Here is a 19,865-nt window from a genome sequence, read left to right as displayed (position 1 = left end):
GATGCAGGTACAGTTATAATGTTTACAAGACGTTTGGATTAGTCCATGAATAGGAAAGGTTTGCAGGGATATGGGTCAAGATTTGAGTGGTGCTGGAAAAGCACAGCAAGGTCAGGCAGCATCCGAGGAGTGGGAAAAGCCCTTCAAGGGCTTTTGTCTGAAACGTTGACTTTCCCGCTCCTCGAAATGCTGCCTGACCTGCTGTGCTTTTCCAGCACCACTCTAATTTTGACTCTAATCTCCAGCATCTACAGTACCCACTTCTGCCCCACTTGCAGGGATATGGGCCAAGCGCAGGAAAGTGGGACTAGTTTAATTTGGGATTACGGTCAGCATGGACTGGTCGGACCGAAGGGTGTGTTTCTGTGCTGGATGACTCTAAATGCCGAGTCCTCAGTGTTATTCCCTCAGACAGCCAGTCACTGATGGTGTGCTTGTTACATAACACAGGTAGTTTCGGTAACGCGATGGTCGTGTTCTTGTGTGGCCCCGTGCTGCAGAAACAAAAAAGGACTTAAACTGTTGGCGATGCAATCGTGTTGTAGCCAACACGCGTCTTAAAAGGTTGTGCTTTAGAAACAGTGCCCCCATTCGTCAATCACGTTACAGCCAATTCGCATTGATACGAGGCGTGGTTTATAGCAGGACGACCTGTAATAGTAATCGAAGGAAAGACAGTTACCACAAAGCAGCTTGGAGTGGGGGAGCGGGTCTTGGTTGAGTTGGTTGCAGCTACAGGTATTCCCTACTTTTCGAAAGTTTGCTTTACGCCACTTCACTTTTACAGAAGTACCTGTTTTCACTAACAGAAAGAAATCCGAACAGAGTTTTTGCTTTTACGAAAGAAAGGCCAATCTCTTTCCAAATAAACTAACGCTTCTTCACTTTACGTCATTTTGGCTCGACTTTCGGACGGCGGGCAATACCTGTAATTTTTTTTCTTGAAACACGAGCAGATAGACGGAGATTTTCAAGACGGTGCTGGAGAACGTGGAGGCTGGACTCCCGGCTCAGAGGTAGGGACCTGACGTTTGCGCGAAGGAGGTCACACAGGGAGGAGGAGGAGGAGGAGGGCAGTCCTGTCATGGGCAGCTCGATATGGTCACGTTGATGGCGAGGCTGCCATTATCGGCGAAGAGTTGAGCGACGACGGTGTCGAAGACCAGGCTGTCGGCGGTGGACGGGGAGACGGTGCCAGTCAGACCACGCGGGTTGGCCTCCCAGGTCAGGCGTCGGCGCTGACGGCTCAGCACCAGGCGGTAGGAGAACCTCTCGGCTTGCCGGGCAGTGCCCAGGAGCAGCACCAGCAGCAGGAAGCGGTGCCGCCCGCCCACCTGCTCGTTCCTCTCCAGCAGCACCACAAAGTGCTGACCCAGGCAGCACTGCAAGGCCGCCCAGCCTCCTGGGCCCGGGCCCTGGATGCCACTGGCCCGGAACACGATGCTGTCCCCCCGCAGGGTGGCCACCGAGCCCAGGTCCGGCAGGGCGGCCTTCAGCAGGCCCCGGCACTCACTGCAGCGGGGTCTGCCCGGGCATGGCCAGGACAGCGGGCAGCCCCCCGCGGTATCCTCCCCGCTCGCCGAGAGCCAGCCTGCAGCTGGGGCCTGCCGCTGAGGTTCACGGGCCAGCGACATGGGGAGAGAAAGAGAGACAGAAAGAGATCGTTAGCATTACTCCGCTCAGCCACCACCCGGCAGGACGAAACACACCCTGCCCCCACAACTCTTTCTGGGATCCAAATGCCAAGTGATGGGCACTCGTTGGCACGACTCGTACAGACTTGTGCCCTTCCACCCATCCATTTGGTCAGACCCATGAGGCATTGAGTGAAGGGGCTTCTCTGTCCTGACCCAAACCCTAAACTCTCAGCCGAACCCTAATCTCCAAATCTAACCCGACCTCTACCCCTAACAATAAACCTAATTTCTACCACTAACACAAAACTCCAACTCCTTCGCCAATCTCTAACTCTAATATCTAACCTTAATCCCTAACCCTATATCGAACCCTAATCCCAAACCCTATCCCAAATCTTTAACCCTAACATCTAACCCTAATCTCTAACCATAACCTCAAATCTCTAACTCTTATATCTAACCCTCACCCTAATTTCTATCCATAATACCTAATCCTAACCTGTAACCCTAATCTCTAATCCAAACCTCTAACTGCCCCATTTCAAAGGGTACTAGGGACAACCCAACATCACTGGGGGACTGGACTGGAGTTACTGGTGGTAGGTCTCACTCCCCAAGTGATCTGTGCGGCCATTAATGTCCAGGAGCAGGAGTAGGCCTTTCGGAGTCTGCTCTGCCATTCACTTAGATCCTGGCTGATCTGATAATCTGCAACTCCACCTTTCCTGCCTTTTCCCGCATAACCCTCAATTCCCCCTTACTGTCTAAAAAAATGTCTCTCTCAGCTTTGAAGATACTTAATGACCCAGCCCTCTGCAGTAAAGAAGTCCACGGATTCACTCTCCTCTGAGGGAAGAAATTCCTCCTCACTGCTGTCTTGTGTGGGCGACCCCCTAACTCAGAGATGATGCCCTCTGGTCCTAGACTCGCACCCAAGAGGAAACAGCCTCACCACATCGAGTTTTCTACAAATCTTGTGCGATTCAATAAGGTCTCCTTTGATTCATTGATATTCCAATGGGAGAATGGCCAAATTTACTCAACCCCCTCCTCACAAGGCAGTTCTTCCATATTCAGGATGAACCTTCTCTGGACTGCCTCCAACATCAGAATATCTTTCCTTAGATAAGGAGACCAGAGGATTCTTAGCAACAACTAATGTTTCATTTCAGGGTCCCCACCATTAAGAACAGCCTTCAATTTTAGATTTAGTCACTGTTTAGAAATTCCCAAACCATCCTTCAATACGAAGGGACAATATGGGAAGTCTTTGCAACAAATATACTGTAACGCCTTTGAATAATGACAGTGCATAGGTTCAGGGTATTCAGCCCGAGATTGAGACTGTGAGTGGGAGAGCACATTATATGCCATTAAATGATATATCGTAAGCAGATGCACATTTATCACAGCAGCTGCTTTGTAAGTCCGAGTCTGCGTTTGAAAATTTCAGGTTCATTACTATCGGCGACTGCAATTTACAATGAATATCAATTCCCACACTGATCTTATTCATGTTCTCATTAAAGGTTTCTTCGTTGAATCAAAATGCAACCCGTCATGTCGAGAAAAAAAGTAGCAGATGGTTAACCAATGGCACAGGGGATATCACTCATTGTCTTCAATCATTCACACGTATTTGATGCAAAGCTCCGGAACGTGCCACCACTTCTATTTAAATCTGCAGCGTTTCCATTTCTGCACTCAATTTTGGCAAGTGAATAATAAGGGCTAAAATAGTACATAGCGGGATAAGGGAAAAGAAATGAAAGGTTGCGGGGGGAGGGCCCAGATAAAGAAGTGAAGCTTTACAGGAAGTATAAAGTTGTAAGAGAGAAGCAGTAGGGATAAAGGATGTGGAATGTGCATCCATTTATTTACAAGCGGCCAGCTCCTGGCTCTCACTACTGGCTTTAATAAAGATTTATTCTAAAAGAGTTGAAAAAGGCTGGTTTTCCATATCAGAGTTCGCGTTGCTTTGAAAATGAAGTCTTCAGGGGTGACGGTCACGTTGGGCGGGGTGAAAACTGTGATGGTGGGGTAATGTTAATCCCTCTGGACTAGTAACCTATAGGCACCAGATTAATGCCCTGGGGGTAAAGGTTCAAATCCTGTAGCCAATGGGATTTGATTGAGAGGAGGAGGATGTGCCCCCATTTACATCAACGGAGGTGAGGGTCAAGTCCCTGGGAGTGACGATAACCTACAATCTGGACCTGTCACGTCGATGTGACAGTCAGGGATGCACAAGAACACCTCTACTTCCTCAGGTGGCTTAGGAAGTTCAGCATGTCCATAAGGATGCTCACCAACAAGAGTTGGACCAAGCAAGATCAACATTACATTTACAAACGCACCACAGAAAGCATAAAGGCTTGCTCTGGCAACTGCTCTGCCCAGGACCATGAGAAACTACAGAGAATTGTGCACACAGCCCAGACCATCACACAAGGAGAAAGTGAGGACTGCAGATGCTGGAGATCAGAGTCTGATCCTGATGGTGTTCCTGATGAAGGGCTTATGCTCAAAATGTCAACTCTCTTGCTCCTCAGATGCTGCATGACCGGCTGTGCTTTTCCAACCATCACGAAGCCAACCTCCCATCCATGGACTCCATCTACATTTCTCGTTGCTGTGGAAAGGCTGCCAACATCATCAAAGACCCCTCCCACCCAGGTAATACCCTCTTCCAGCAGGCAGAAGACACAGACGCTTAAACACACATATCAAAAGGTTCAAGAACAGCTTCTTCCCTGCTGTTATTAGACTGATGAATGGACCTCTCGAACTTCAAATGTAATGTTGACCTTGCTTTGTGCACCTCCTGTGCAGTGTAACCTTGCATGTCTCGCTCTGCCTGTACACCCCATGATCTGTATGTCTTTGTACAGTATGATCTGCCTGCACTGCTCGCAAAACAAAACTTTTCACTGTACTTAGGTACACGTGACAACAACAAATCAAATCAAAAACGCAACATATAAATCTGGCATTGAAAGCCAGTCTTAGCAAGATTGACCATTAAATTAATGTCAATTGTTGTTTAAAAACGCAAAAAATGCTTCAGAGTTGGAAATCTCCCATCTGTCCAAGGGGGTGCCAGTACATAGTTACTTGAAAGCAGCATCACAGGTATACAGGGTGGTTTGGCACATTTGCCTTCATTGGTCAGGAGTGGGACGTCATGTTAAAGTTGTACATTTGGAGTACTGCGTGCAGTTCTGGCACCTTGCTATAGGAAGGATGCTATTAAACTGCAAAGGGTGCAAAAAATATTTACAAGGATGTTATCAAGACTGGAGGGTTTGGGTTATAAGGAGAGGCTGGATAGACCGGGACTATTTTCTCCTACACCATAAGAGGCTAAGGAGTGACCTTAAAGAGGTTCATGAGGGGCATGGAAAGGGTGAATAGCCAAGGTCTCTTCCCCAGGGGTGGGGAGTCCAAAACCAGAGGGCATAGGTTTAAGGTGAGAGGAGAAAGATTTAGAAGTGACCATAGGGGTAACTTTTTCATGCAGAGACTGGTGCGTGTATGGATTGAAGTGCCAGATGAAGTGGTAGAGGTGGGTACAATTATAAGATTTGAAAGGCATTTGCACAGATACATGAATAGGAAAGGTTCAGACTGACATGGGCCAAACGTGGGCAAACAGGGCCGGTTCAGTTTAGGAAACCTGGTTGGGCCGAAGGGTCTGTTTCTGAGCTGTATGACTCTATGTGGGTCCAGGCCTACAGCAACAAGGATAACTCTTAACTGTCCTCTGAAGTAGTTTAGTAAGCTATTCAGTTCAATGGGCAATCAGTTCAATGCTGGCCTTGTCAGTGATTGGGGCCCACATCCCCCTTAAAGAATAAATCAGAAAGAGAAAACTAATAGAGATGATAAAAGGGATTGACAGAGTAGGTCAGGAGAAACTATAGGGTGGGAGCACAGCCTTAAAATGACAGCTACGACCTTCCAGGGTGCTGTCAGGAAGTAGGGTTTCATACAAAAGGGCATGTTAACCTCAAACTATCTCAAGGCTGAAGCTCCACTGAGATCCTTTTGTTTAGGCCTGGGTTTGCCTGTAAGAGCGACCAGCTTGAGATCCCTCCTTGGACCTGGAGATTTCAGTCAATGCTGGAGTGTTAGAGTGATCCAACTCCATGGGGCCATGTTGGATGGAGGATATGATACATCCAAGTGGAAAACATCCCAAATCTGCCAGCCCCCAAACATTTACTGGAATAGAGAGTTATAGGGAGCATGCTAGCCCACACAGTGAGTCAACAGGTACATGGTCACCATCAGCTCCCCACGCCCTGGCATTTAAGATCGAGTAGTGAGTTCTCAAACAGCTCTGGGGTTGAAAAGGGTCTTTGTGCATTTATATATTACCTGCCACAACCTCAGATCATCCCAAAGCACTTCATAGCCGATGCAATAATTTGACTGCTGTGGGAAATTCAGCAATCAACTTGCAGCCAGCCAGCTCCCACTAATAGCAATGAGATAAACAGTCAAGGAATTTCAGACCACACAGTGACCTACAGCACTTTGGCCCATTGAGTCTGACCTGGTCAGAAACAAGTCACAAACTTTCCTAATCCCTAACTTCTCAATTGTTTTTCTTTTAATTGGTGCTGGTTGTACAAGAGTTGGGAGGTCATGTTACAGCTGTACAGGACATTGGTTAGGCCACTGTTGGAATATTGCGTGCAATTCTGGTCTCCATCCTATCGGAAAGGTGTTGTGAAACTTGAAAGGGTTCAGAAAAGATTTACAAGGATGTTGCCAGGGTTGGAAGATTTGAGCTACAGGGAGAGGCTGGACAGGTTGGGGCTGTTTTCCCTGGAGCGTCGGAGGCTGAGGGGTGACCTTATAGAGATTTACAAAATTATGAGGGGCATGGATAGGATAAATAGACAAAGTCTTTTTCCTGGGGTCGGGGAGTCCAGAAGTAGAGGGCATAGGTTTAGGGTGAGAGGGGAAAGATATAAAAGGGACCTAAGGGGCAATTTTTTCACGCAGAGGGTGGTACGTGTGTGGAATGAGCTGCCAGAGGATGTGGTGGAGGCTGGTACATATGCAACATTTAAGAGACATTTGGATAGGTATATGAATAGGAAGGGTTTGGAGGGATATGGGCTGGGTGCTGGCAGGCAGGACTAGATTGGGTTGGGATATCTGGTCAGCATGGACAGGTTGGACCGAAGGGTCTGTTTCAGTGCTGTACATCTCTATGACTATGGTTTAGGAATAAATCCTGAGGGAGTATTTCTTTTTTTCAAATTACTCCTATGAAATCTTGCATGTGCTCTCAAGAAAGCAGACACGGTCTCGGTTTAACAACTCAGTAGAAGCCAGCACCTCAGACAGTGCGGCACTCCCTCTGCACTGCCCTGGAAGTATCAGCCTAATTCGGTGTTCACAGAGTGGGACTTGAACCCATGACCGTTGAACTCTAAAATGACAGCTCATAATTTAAAATGCCATTGGTTTGGGGCAGGGCCACAGTCACACAAGTGTCTGTCACCTTCAAAAACTCTTTCTCCACAGGCCAGCATAGATACTTGTAAACTTTTACACTGAACTATTCAACTAGATGGGGCAAGGCAGTGGAGCCCAGACATCTCCTGGGACCAATACAATCATTGAGTCAAACACAATGGAAACAGACTCCTTGGTCCAAATATTTACAAGGATATTACCGGGACTGGAGGGTTTGTGTTATAAGGAGACGCTGAATAGGCTGGGTCTTTTTTCACTGGAGCATAAGAGGTTGAGAGGTGACCTTATTATAGAGTTTTATTAAATCATGAGAGGCATGGATAAGGTGAATTGTGAGGTCTTTTCCCCAGGGTGGGGGGAGTTCAAAACCAGAGGGGAAAGATCTAAAAGGGACCTGAGGGGCAACTTTTTAAACCAGAGTGTGATTCGTGTGTGGAATGAATTGTCAGAGGAAGTGGTGGATGCGGGTAGAGTTACAGCATTTAAAAGACATTTGGACAGGCACATGAATAGGAAAGGTTTTGAGGGATACAGGCCAAAGTCAAAGTAACGGGACAAGTTCAGTTTGGGAAACCTGGTTTTTCAGATATGGATTTCCACATGATTCCAGATCACCGGTCCTCCACTCCTCTTCTCCAGCTCCCGTCGTCATTTTGGCCAAGATTAGCACAGGTTGATAAGGCTGAACTCCCAATCATCAGGGAGGGGTAAATATACAGAGTTAGACGCACACTGCAATAGGCTCAGATCAAAATGATGATTATCGTTCTATATGGGGGGTGACTTCAGGAAGGCGTTTATTTATTTTCAGCACGAACCCAAGTCTACATTGTGCTCCACTTCTTTTTATTTCAAAAACATAATTCATTCATAAAAGTATCATATATATACTGTACCCACTATATGCAAAATCCACTTTTGAAGTGAATGATTCCACTTAGCCCACCATTTCCTGGGTTTCACTCACAGCCCTGGCTTTTCAGTGACTTTGATTGATGTCTCAATGCTCCGGTAACAGAATTATCTGCTTCGATTAGGACAGCTAACTGCTGTCAGCTTATCAAACGCTGTTATCTCGAGCCTCCCCAACCAACATCTCCCACATCGCCCTCCACCCCCCCCCCCACCCCCCTCAGCTGTCCACCTCTCCCCAGGGTCAGCTGCTCATTCACTGCAGCCATTCAGAATGAGATCAATCAGCACAGTTAATCTGAGAGGCACCAGGCCAGTTGCTGGTCAAAAGTAAAAGACACATCCAAACTGTTTCCGCACTAATGAAGGATTGGTCTATCAGATCTATACCCTGTCCACTATTCCATCAGCCTGTCCTTATCGATTGTTCCCACTCCTCTGGCAGCACGAATTTAAAATTCTCATCCCTCTGAAATGTTCTATGGTTAGATGGGCTTTGGATCGGTCTCACCAGGTTGGCACAACATCAAGGGCCTGTACTGCGCTGTAATGTTCTAAGTACTCTGATTCAATCTATCCATGGTTTTGTCCCTCACTAACTCAGCACTGTCCTTCGGCTTGAGCAACCCTCCACCAAGTTCCCCGGCCCATCTGGATTCCTACCTTGAGGCTCTCCAAAGGTGTTTAGTTGCAGCTCAGTAGAACTCGCCCCAGCACAGCTTTCTGCCTCCTCGTCCCATCGAAAATGCTCCTTAAGATCCACCTTTTACTGAGTACTTGCCGAGTGAGAAAGTTGCTCCTGATTTCCCAGTTGGATTTATGTTATGATAAATTTGTGACCCACCCATCAGTGGAAACGTCTTCCTTACATTTCCCCAATCTAACCTCCTCTTGCTCTTACAACATCTGTCATTCAGTCGTCTCTCCTTCCGAGACAGTTCAGTCTTTCCAGACCACTCCTGACGTTGTCAAAGACATTCCACAAATCCATGCTCCTACTTTTCCTGACTGATATTCATGTTAATTTTAATCAAGAGTAGCTCAGGATGGATTACTGTCTGCAATTCAATCCCAACCCGTCAACTTAAAATATCCTTGATAACATCCTCAAATATTACTGTGGTGTTGGGTACAATAATAAATAATGGTTAGCTCTGCTTGACTCAGGCCGTGAACACTAGTTAGCACTGCATAACTCAAAGGCTGAATACTGGTTAGCACTACATAACCCAGAGGCTGAACACTGGTTAACACTGCGTGACCCACATGGCAAAAACTGGTTAGCACTGTGTGACACAGAAAGTGAACACTGGTTAGCATTGTGTGACCCAGATAGTGAACACTGGTTAGCACTACATGACCCAGATAGTGAACACTGGTTAGCAATGCGTGGCCCAGACAGTAAACACTGGTTAGCACTGTGTGACCCAGACAGTGAACGCAGGTTAGCACTGCATGACCCAGACAGTAAACACTGGTTAGCAGTACATGACCCAGATAGTGAACACTGGCTAGCACTGCGCGACCCTGACAGTGAACACTGGTTAGCAGTACATGACCCAGATGGTAAACACTGGTTAGCACTGTGTGACACAGAGTGAACACTGGTTAGCACTGTGTGACCAAGACAGTGAACGCTGGTTAGCACTGCGTGACCCAGATGGTGAACACTGGTAAGTACTGCGTGACTCAGATAGTGAACACTGGTTAGCACTGCGTGACCCAGATAGTGAACAATGGTTAGCACTGCTTAACCCAGATAGTGAACAATGGTTAGCACTGCTTAACCCAGACAATGAACACTGGTTAGTATTGTGTGACCCAGATAGTGAACACTGGTTAGCACTGCGTGACCCAGATAGTGAACGCTGGTTAGTACTGTGTGACCCAGAGTGAACTCTGGTTAGCACTGCTTGACCCAGACGGTCATAACTGGTTAGCACTGCATGACCCAGATAGTGAACACTGTTAGCACAGTGTGACCCAGATGGTGAACACTGGTTAGCACTGTGTGACCCAGACAGTGAACAGTGGTTAGCACTGCATGACCCAGATAGTGAACACTGGATAGCAGTACATGACCCAGATTGTGAACACTAGTTAGCATTGCATGATCCAGACAGTGAACACTGGTTAGCACTTTGTGGCCCAGACAGTGAACACTGGTTAGCACTGTGTGACCCAGACAGTGAATACTGATTAGCACTGTGTGACCCAGAGTGAACAGTGGTTAGCACTGCATGACCCAGCATTAACACTGTTAGCACAGTATGACGCAGAGAGTGAACACTAGTTAGCACTGCGTGAAGCAGGCAGTGAACACTTGTTAGCACTGCATGACCCAGATAGTGAACACTGGTTAGCACTGCATGACCCAAATAGTGAACACTGTTAGCACAGTGCGACCCAGATGGTGAACACTGGTTAGCACTGTGTGACACAGTGAACACTAGTTCGTACTGCATGGCCCAGATAGTGAACACTGGTTAGCACTGCGTGACCCAGATAGTGAACACTGGTTAGCAATGCGTGTCCCAAATAGTGAACACTGGTTAGCACTGCATGACCCGGGCAGTGAATACGGGTTAGCACTGCGTGATCCAGATAATGAACACTGGTTAGCACTGTGTGACCCTGACAGTGAACACTGGTTAGCACTACATGACGCAGATGGTGAATACGGGTTAGCATTGCGTGACCCAAATAGTGAACACTGGTTAGCACTGCATGGCCCAGATAGTGAACACTGGTTAGCACTGCGTGACCCAGATAGTGAACACTGGTTAGTACTGTGTGACCCACAGTGAACACTGGTTAGCACTGCGTGACCCAGAGGGGGAACACTGTTAGCACAGTGTGACCCAGATGGTGAACACTGGTTAGCACTGTGTTACACAGAGTGAATACTGGTTAGCACTGCATGACCCAGATGGTGAACACTGGTTTGCACAGTGTGACCCAGATAGTGAACACTGGTTAGCACTGTGTGACCCAGACAGTGAACACTGGTTATCACTGCGTGACCCAGATAGTGAACACTGGTTAGCAATGTGTGACCCAGAGAGTGAACACTGGTTAGCACTGTGTGACCCAGATGGTGAACACTGGTTAGCACTGCATGACCCAGGTAGTGACTCTGGTTAGCACTGTGTCACCCAGACAGTGAACACTGGTTAGCACGGCGTGACCCAGACAGTGAACACTGGTTAGCACTGCATGACCCAGGTAGTGAACACTGGTTAGCAATGCGTGGCCCAGACAGTAAACACTGGTTAGCACTGTGTGACCCAGACAGTGAACGCAGGTTAGCACTGCGCGACCCTGACAGTGAACACTGGTTAGCAGTACATGACCCAGATGGTAAACACTGGTTAGCACTGTGTGACACAGAGTGAACACTGGTTAGCACTGCGTGACGCAGACCGTGAACACTGGTTAGCACTGCGTGACCCAGAGTGAACACTGGTTAGCACTGTGTGACCAAGACAGTGAACGCTGGTTAGCACTGCGTGACCCAGATGGTGAACACTGGTAAGTACTGCGTGACTCAGATAGTGAACACTGGTTAGCACTGCGTGACCCAGATAGTGAACAATGGTTAGCACTGCTTAACCCAGATAGTGAACAATGGTTAGCACCCAGACAATGAACACTGGTTAGTATTGTGTGACCCAGATAGTGAACACTGGTTAGCACTGCGTGACCCAGATAGTGAACGCTGGTTAGTACTGTGTGACCCAGAGTGAACTCTGGTTAGCACTGCTTGACCCAGACGGTCATAACTGGTTAGCACTGCATGACCCAGATAGTGAACACTGTTAGCACAGTGTGACCCAGATGGTGAACACTGGTTAGCACTGTGTGACCCAGACAGTGAACAGTGGTTAGCACTGCATGACCCAGATAGTGAACACTGGATAGCAGTACATGACCCAGATTGTGAACACTAGTTAGCATTGCATGATCCAGACAGTGAACACTGGTTAGCACTTTGTGGCCCAGACAGTGAACACTGGTTAGCACTGTGTGACCCAGACAGTGAATACTGATTAGCACTGTGTGACCCAGAGTGAACAGTGGTTAGCACTGCATGACCCAGCATTAACACTGTTAGCACAGTATGACGCAGAGAGTGAACACTAGTTAGCACTGCGTGAAGCAGGCAGTGAACACTTGTTAGCACTGCATGACCCAGATAGTGAACACTGGTTAGCACTGCATGACCCAAATAGTGAACACTGTTAGCACAGTGCGACCCAGATGGTGAACACTGGTTAGCACTGTGTGACACAGTGAACACTAGTTCGTACTGCATGGCCCAGATAGTGAACACTGGTTAGCACTGCGTGACCCAGATAGTGAACACTGGTTAGCAATGCGTGTCCCAAATAGTGAACACTGGTTAGCACTGCATGACCCGGGCAGTGAATACGGGTTAGCACTGCGTGATCCAGATAATGAACACTGGTTAGCACTGTGTGACCCTGACAGTGAACACTGGTTAGCACTACATGACGCAGATGGTGAATACGGGTTAGCATTGCGTGACCCAAATAGTGAACACTGGTTAGCACTGCATGGCCCAGATAGTGAACACTGGTTAGCACTGCGTGACCCAGATAGTGAACACTGGTTAGTACTGTGTGACCCACAGTGAACACTGGTTAGCACTGCGTGACCCAGAGGGGGAACACTGTTAGCACAGTGTGACCCAGATGGTGAACACTGGTTAGCACTGTGTTACACAGAGTGAATACTGGTTAGCACTGCATGACCCAGATGGTGAACACTGGTTTGCACAGTGTGACCCAGATAGTGAACACTGGTTAGCACTGTGTGACCCAGACAGTGAACACTGGTTAGCACTGCGTGACCCAGATAGTGAACACTGGTTAGCAATGTGTGACCCAGAGAGTGAACACTGGTTAGCACTGTGTGACCCAGATGGTGAACACTGGTTAGCACTGCATGACCCAGGTAGTGACTCTGGTTAGCACTGTGTCACCCAGACAGTGAACACTGGTTAGCACGGCGTGACCCAGACAGTGAACACTGGTTAGCACTGCATGACCCAGGTAGTGAACACTGTTCGCACAGTGTGACCCAGACGGTGAACACTGGTTAGTACTGCGTGACCTAGATAGTGAACACTGGTTAGCACTGCATGACCCAGATACTGAACACTGTTAGCACAGTGTGACCCAGATGGTGAACACTGGTTAGCACTGTGTGACACAAAGTGAACACTGGTTCGCACTGCATGACCCAGATAGTGAACATTTGTTAGCACTGTGTGTCCCAGACTGTGAACACTGGTTAGCACTGCGTGACCCAGATAGTGAACACTGGTTAGCACTGTGTGACCCAGATGGTGAACACTGGTTAGCACTGCATGACCCAGGTAGTGACTCTGGTTGGCACTGTGTCACCCAGACAGTGAATACTGGTTAGCATTGTGTGACCTAGACAGTGAACACTGATTAGCACTGTGTGACCCAGACAGTGAACACTGGTTAGCGCTGCGTGATCCAGACAGTGAACACTGGTTAGCACTGCATGACCAAGGTAGTGAACGCTGGTTAGCACTGTGTGACCCAGACAGTGAACATTGTTAGCACAGTGTGAACCAGACAGTGAATACTGGTTAGCACTGTGTGACCTAGATAGTGAATACTGGTTAGCACTGTGTGATCCAGACAGTGAATGCTGGTGAGCACTGCGTGATCCAGACAGTGAACACTGGTTAGCACTACAAGACCCAGATGGTGAACACTGGTTAGCACTGTGTGGCCCAGACGGTGAACACTGGTTAGCACTGCATGGCCCAGGTAGTGACTCTGGTTAGCACTGTGTAACCCAGAAAGTGAACACTGGTTAGCAAGGCGTGACCCAAATAGTGAACACTGGTTAGCACTGTGTGACCCAGACAGTGAATACGCGTTAGCACTGCGTGATCCAGCTCGTGAACACTGGTTAGCACAGTGTGACCCAGACAGTGAACACTGGTTAGCACTGCATGACCCAGATAGTGAACACTGTTCGCACAGTGTGACCCAGACGGTGAACACTGGTTAGTACTGCGTGATCCAGATAGTGAACACTGGTTAGCACTGCATGACCTAGATACTGAACACTGTTAGCACAGTGTGACCCAGATGGTGAACATTGGTTAGCACTGTGTGACACAGAGTGAACACTGGTTCGCACTGCATGACCCAGATAGTGAACACTGTTCGCACAGTGTGACCCAGACGGTGAACACTGGTTAGTACTGCGTGATCCAGATAGTGAACACTGGTTAGCACTGCATGACCCAGATACTGAACACTGTTAGCACAGTGTGACCCAGATAGTGAACACTGGTTAGCACTGTGTGACACAGGATGAACACTGGTTAGCACTGTGTGACCCAGACAGTGAACACTGGTTAGCACGACATGACCCAGATAGTGAACACTGGTTAGCACTGTGTGACCCTGACAGTGAACGCTGATTAGCACTGCGTGACCCACATAATGAATACTGGTTAGCACTGCGTGACCCAGATGGTGAACACTAGTTAGCACTGCGTGACCCAGACAGTGAACACTGGTTAACACTGTGTGACCCAGGCAGTGAACACTGGTTAGCACTGCATGACCCAGATAGTGAACACTGTTAGGACAGTGTGACCCAGATAGTGAACACTGGTTAGCACTGTGTGACACAGAGTGAACACTGGTTCGCACTGCATGACCCAGATAGTGAACACTGGTTAGCACTGTGTGTCCCAGACTGTGAACACTGGTTAGCAATGAGTGACCCAGACAGTGAACACTGGTTAGCACTGTGTAACCCAGACAGTGAACACTGGTTAGCACTGCATGACCCAGGTAGTGAACACTGTTCGCACAGTGTGACCCAGACGGTGAACACTGGTTAGCACTGTGTGACCCAGATAGTGAACACTGGTTAGCACTGCATGACCCAGGTAGTGACTCTGGTTAGCACTGTGTCACCCTGACAGTGAATACTGGTTAGCATTGCGTGACCTAGACAGTGAACACTGATTAGCACTGTGTGACCCAGACAGTGAACACTGGTTAGCGCTGCGTGATCCAGACAGTGAACACTGGTTAGCATTGCGTGACCTAGACAGTGAACACTGATTAGCACTGTGTGACCCAGACAGTGAACACTGGTTAGCGCTGCGTGATCCAGACAGTGAACACTGGTTAGCACTGTGTGATCCAGATAGTGAATGCTGGTTAGCAATGAGTGACCCAGATAGTGAACACTGTTCGCACAGTGTGACCCAGACGGTGAACACTGGTTAGCACTGTGTGACACAGGGTGAACACTGGTTCGCACTGCATGACCCAGATAGTGAACATTGGTTAGCACTGTGTGTCCCAGACTGTGAACACTGGTTAGTACTGTGTGACCCAGACAGTGAACACTGGTTAGCACTGTGTGACCCAGACAGTGAACACTGGTTAGCACTGCATGACCCAGGTAGTGACTCTGGTTAGCACTGTGTCACCCAGACAGTGAACACTGGTTAGCACGGCGTGACCCAAATAGTGAACACTGGTTCGCACTGCATGACCCAGATAGTGAACACTGGTTAGCACTGTGTGTCCCAGACTGTGAACACTGGTTAGCAATGAGTGACCCAGACAGTGAACACTGGTTAGCACTGTGTGACCCAGACAGTGAACACTGGTTAGCACTGCATGACCCAGGTAGTGAACACTGTTCGCACAGTGTGACCCAGACGGTGAACACTGGTTAGCACTGTGTGACCCAGATAGTGAACACTGGTTAGCACTGCATGACCCAGGTAGTGACTCTGGTTAGCACTGTGTCACCCTGACAGTGAATACTGGTTAGCATTGCGTGACCTAGACAGTGAGCACTGATTAGCACTGTGTGACCCAGACAGTGAACACTGGTTAGCGCTGCGTGATCCAGACAGTGAACACTGGTTAGCATTGCGTGACCTAGACAGTGAACACTGATTAGCACTGTGTGACCCAGACAGTGAACACTGGTTAGCGCTGCGTGATCCAGACAGTGAACACTGGTTAGCACTGTGTGACCCAGATAGTGAATGCTGGTTAGCAATGAGTGACCCAGATAGTGAACACTGTTCGCACAGTGTGACCCAGACGGTGAACACTGGTTAGTACTGCGTGATCCAGATAGTGAACACTGGTTAGCACCGCATGACCCAGATACTGAACACTGTTAGCACAGTGTGACCCAGATAGTGAACACTGGTTAGCACTGTGTGACACAGGGTGAACACTGGTTCGCACTGCATGACCCAGATAGTGAACATTGGTTAGCACTGTGTGTCCCAGACTGTGAACACTGGTTAGTACTGTGTGACCCAGACAGTGAACACTGGTTAGCACTGTGTGACCCAGACAGTGAACACTGGTTAGCACTGCATGACCCAGGTAGTGACTCTGGTTAGCACTGTGTCACCCAGACAGTGAACACTGGTTAGCACGGCGTGACCCAAATAGTGAACACTGGTTCGCACTGCATGACCCAGATAGTGAACACTGGTTAGCACTGTGTGTCCCAGACTGTGAACACTGGTTAGCAATGAGTGACCCAGACAGTGAACACTGGTTAGCACTGTGTGACCCAGACAGTGAACACTGGTTAGCACTGCATGACCCAGGTAGTGAACACTGTTCGCACAGTGTGACCCAGACGGTGAACACTGGTTAGCACTGCATGACCCAGGTAGTGACTCTGGTTAGCACTGTGTCACCCAGACAGTGAACACTGGTTAGCACGGCGTGACCCAAATAGTGAACACTGGTTCGCACTGCATGACCCAGATAGTGAACACTGGTTAGCACTGTGTGTCCCAGACTGTGAACACTGGTTAGCAATGAGTGACCCAGACAGTGAACACTGGTTAGCACTGTGTGACCCAGACAGTGAACACTGGTTAGCACTGCATGACCCAGGTAGTGAACACTGTTCGCACAGTGTGACCCAGACAGTGAACACTGGTTAGCACTGCATGACCCAGGTAGTGACTCTGGTTAGCACTGTGTCACCCAGACAGTGAACACTGGTTAGCACGGCGTGACCCAAATAGTGAACACTGGTTCGCACTGCATGACCCAGATAGTGAACACTGGTTAGCACTGTGTGTCCCAGACTGTGAACACTGGTTAGCAATGAGTGACCCAGACAGTGAACACTGGTTAGCACTGTGTGACCCAGACAGTGAACACTGGTTAGCACTGCATGACCCAGGTAGTGAACACTGTTCGCACAGTGTGACCCAGACGGTGAACACTGGTTAGCACTGTGTGACACAGGGTGAACACTGGTTCGCACTGCATGACCCAGATAGTGAACATTGGTTAGCACTGTGTGCCCCAGACTGTGAACACTGGTTAGCACTGTGTGACCCAGACAGTGAACACTGGTTAGCACGACATGACCCAGATAGTGAACACAGGTTAGCACTGTGTGACCCTGACAGTGAACGCCGATTAGCACTGCGTGACCCACATAATGAATACTGGTTAGCACTGCATGACCCAGATAGTGAACACTAGTTAGCACTGCGTGACCCAGACAGTGAACACTGGTTAACACTGTGTGACCCAGGCAGTGAACACTGGTTAGCACTGCATGACCCAGATAGTGAACACTGTTAGGACAGTGTGACCCAGATGGTGAACACTGGTTAGCACTGTGTGACACAGAGTGAACACTGGTTCGCACTGCATGACCCAGATAATGAACACTGGTTAGCACTGTGTGTCCCACACGGTGAACACTGGTTAGCAATGAGTGACCCAGACAGTGAACACTGGTTAGCACTGTGTGACCCAGACAGTGAACACTGGTTAGCACTGCATGACCCAGATAGTGAACACTGTTCACACAGTGTGACCCAGACGGTGAACACTGGTTAGTACTGCGTGACCCAGACAGTGAACACTGGTTAGCACTGCATGACCCAGATACTGAACACTGTTAGCACAGTGTGACCCAGATGGTGAACACTGGTTAGCACTGTGTGACACAGAGTGAACACTGGTTCGCACTGCATGACCCAGATAGTGAACATTGGTTAGCACTGTGTCCCAGACTGTGAACACTGGTTAGCACTGCGTGACCCAGACAGTGAACACTAGTTAGCACAACATGACCCAGACAATGAACACTGGTTAGCACTGCGTGATCCAGACAGTGAACACTGGTTAGCACAGTGTGACCCAGACAGTGAACACTGGTTAGCACTGCGTGATCCAGACAGTGAACACTGGTTAGCACTGTGTGACCCAGATGGTGGACACTGGTTAGCACTGCATGACCCAGGTAGTGACTCTGGTTAGCACTGTGTCACCCAGACAGTCAATACTGGTTAGCACTGCATGACCCAGGTAGTGAATGCTGGTTAGCATTGTGTGACCCAGACAGTGAACACTGGTTAGCACTGCATGACCAAGGTAGTGAACGCTGGTTAGCACTGTGTGACCCAGACAGTGAACATTGTTAGCACAATGTGAACCAGACAGTGAATACTGGTTAGCACTGCGTGACCCAGATAGTGAATACTGGTTAGCACTGTGTGACCCAGACAGTGAACAGTGTTAGCACAGTGTGAACCAGACAGTGAATACTGGTTAGCACAAGACCCAGATGGTGAACACTGGTTAGCACTGTGTGTCCCAGACAGTGAACACTGGTTAGCACTGTGTGACCCAGATGGTGAACACTGGTTAGCACTGCATGACCCAGGTAATGACTCTGGTTAGCACTGTGTCACCCAGACAGTGAACACTGGTTAGCACGGCGTGACCCAAATAGTGAACACTGGTTAGCACTGTGTGACCCAGACAGTGAATACGCGTTAGCACTGCTTGTTCCAGCTCGTGAACACTGGTTAGCACTGCATGACCCGGGTAGTGACTCTGGTTAGCACTGTGTCACCCAGACAGTGAACACTGGTTAGCACGGCGTGACCCAAATAGTGAACACTGGTTAGCACTGTGTGACCCAGACAGTGAATACGCATTAGCACTGCGTGATCCAGCTCGTGAACACTGGTTAGCACTGTGTGACCCAGAGTGAACACTGGTTCGCACTGCATGACCCAGATAGTGAACACTGTTCGCACAGTGTGACCCAGACGGTGAACACTGGTTAGTACTGCGTGATCCAGATAGTGAACACTGGTTAGCACTACATGACCCAGATACTGAACACTGTTAGCACAGTGTGACCCAGATGGTGAACACTGGTTAGCACAGTGTGACCCAGACAGTGAACACTGGTTAGCACTGTGTGACCCAGACAGTGAACACTGGTTAGCACTGTGTGACCCAGACAGTGAACACTGGTTAGCACTGCATGACCCAGATAGTGAACACTGTTCGCACAGTGTGACCCAGACGGTGAACACTGGTTAGCACTGTGTGACCCAGATAGTGAACACTGGTTAGCACTGCATGACCCAGGTAGTGACTCTGGTTAGCACTGTGTCAACCAGACAGTGAATACTGGTTAGCATTGCGTGACCTAGACAGTGAACACTGGTTAGCATTACAAGACCCAGATGGCGAACACTGGTTAGCACTGTGTGTCCCAGACAGTGAACACTGGTTAGCACTGTGTGACCCCGATGGTGAACACTAGTTAGCACTGCATGACCCAGGTAATGACTCTGGTTAGCACTGTGTCACCCAGACAGTGAACACTGGTTAACACGGCGTGACCCAAATAGTGAACACTGGTTAGCACTGTGTGACCCAGACAGTGAATACGCGTTAGCACTGCTTGTTCCAGCTCATGAACACT

General features: G+C 48.7%; 1 protein-coding gene across 3 annotated transcripts in view; it reads right to left on the bottom strand.

Annotated features, from left to right (window-relative positions):
- Positions 1–217: 217 nt before the first annotated feature.
- Positions 218–19,865, bottom strand: part of LOC140486042 (seven in absentia homolog 3-like) — a 48,826-nt gene continuing 29,178 nt past the window's right edge. Inside the window, exons 2-3 of one of the 3 annotated variants that reach the window (XR_011962512.1) lie at positions 927–1,610; positions 218–651 (exon numbers count right to left, since the gene is read on the bottom strand). Coding sequence is in view for 2 of the 3 variants with exons in the window: in XM_072584625.1 (XP_072440726.1) it covers positions 1,083–1,610 (528 nt within the window). In the remaining variant the exon portion in view is untranslated. Of the gene's footprint in view, positions 1,611–19,865 lie in introns of all 3 variants that reach the window. The other 2 variants (XM_072584625.1, XM_072584626.1) reach the window with 2 other exon arrangements.

This window comes from Chiloscyllium punctatum, chromosome 15, assembly GCF_047496795.1.
Source record: "Chiloscyllium punctatum isolate Juve2018m chromosome 15, sChiPun1.3, whole genome shotgun sequence".
NCBI classification, from domain to species: domain Eukaryota; kingdom Metazoa; phylum Chordata; class Chondrichthyes; order Orectolobiformes; family Hemiscylliidae; genus Chiloscyllium; species Chiloscyllium punctatum.
The sequence above is the reverse complement of the archived record's forward strand: the minus strand, read 5'-3'. Positions and strand labels throughout refer to the sequence as shown.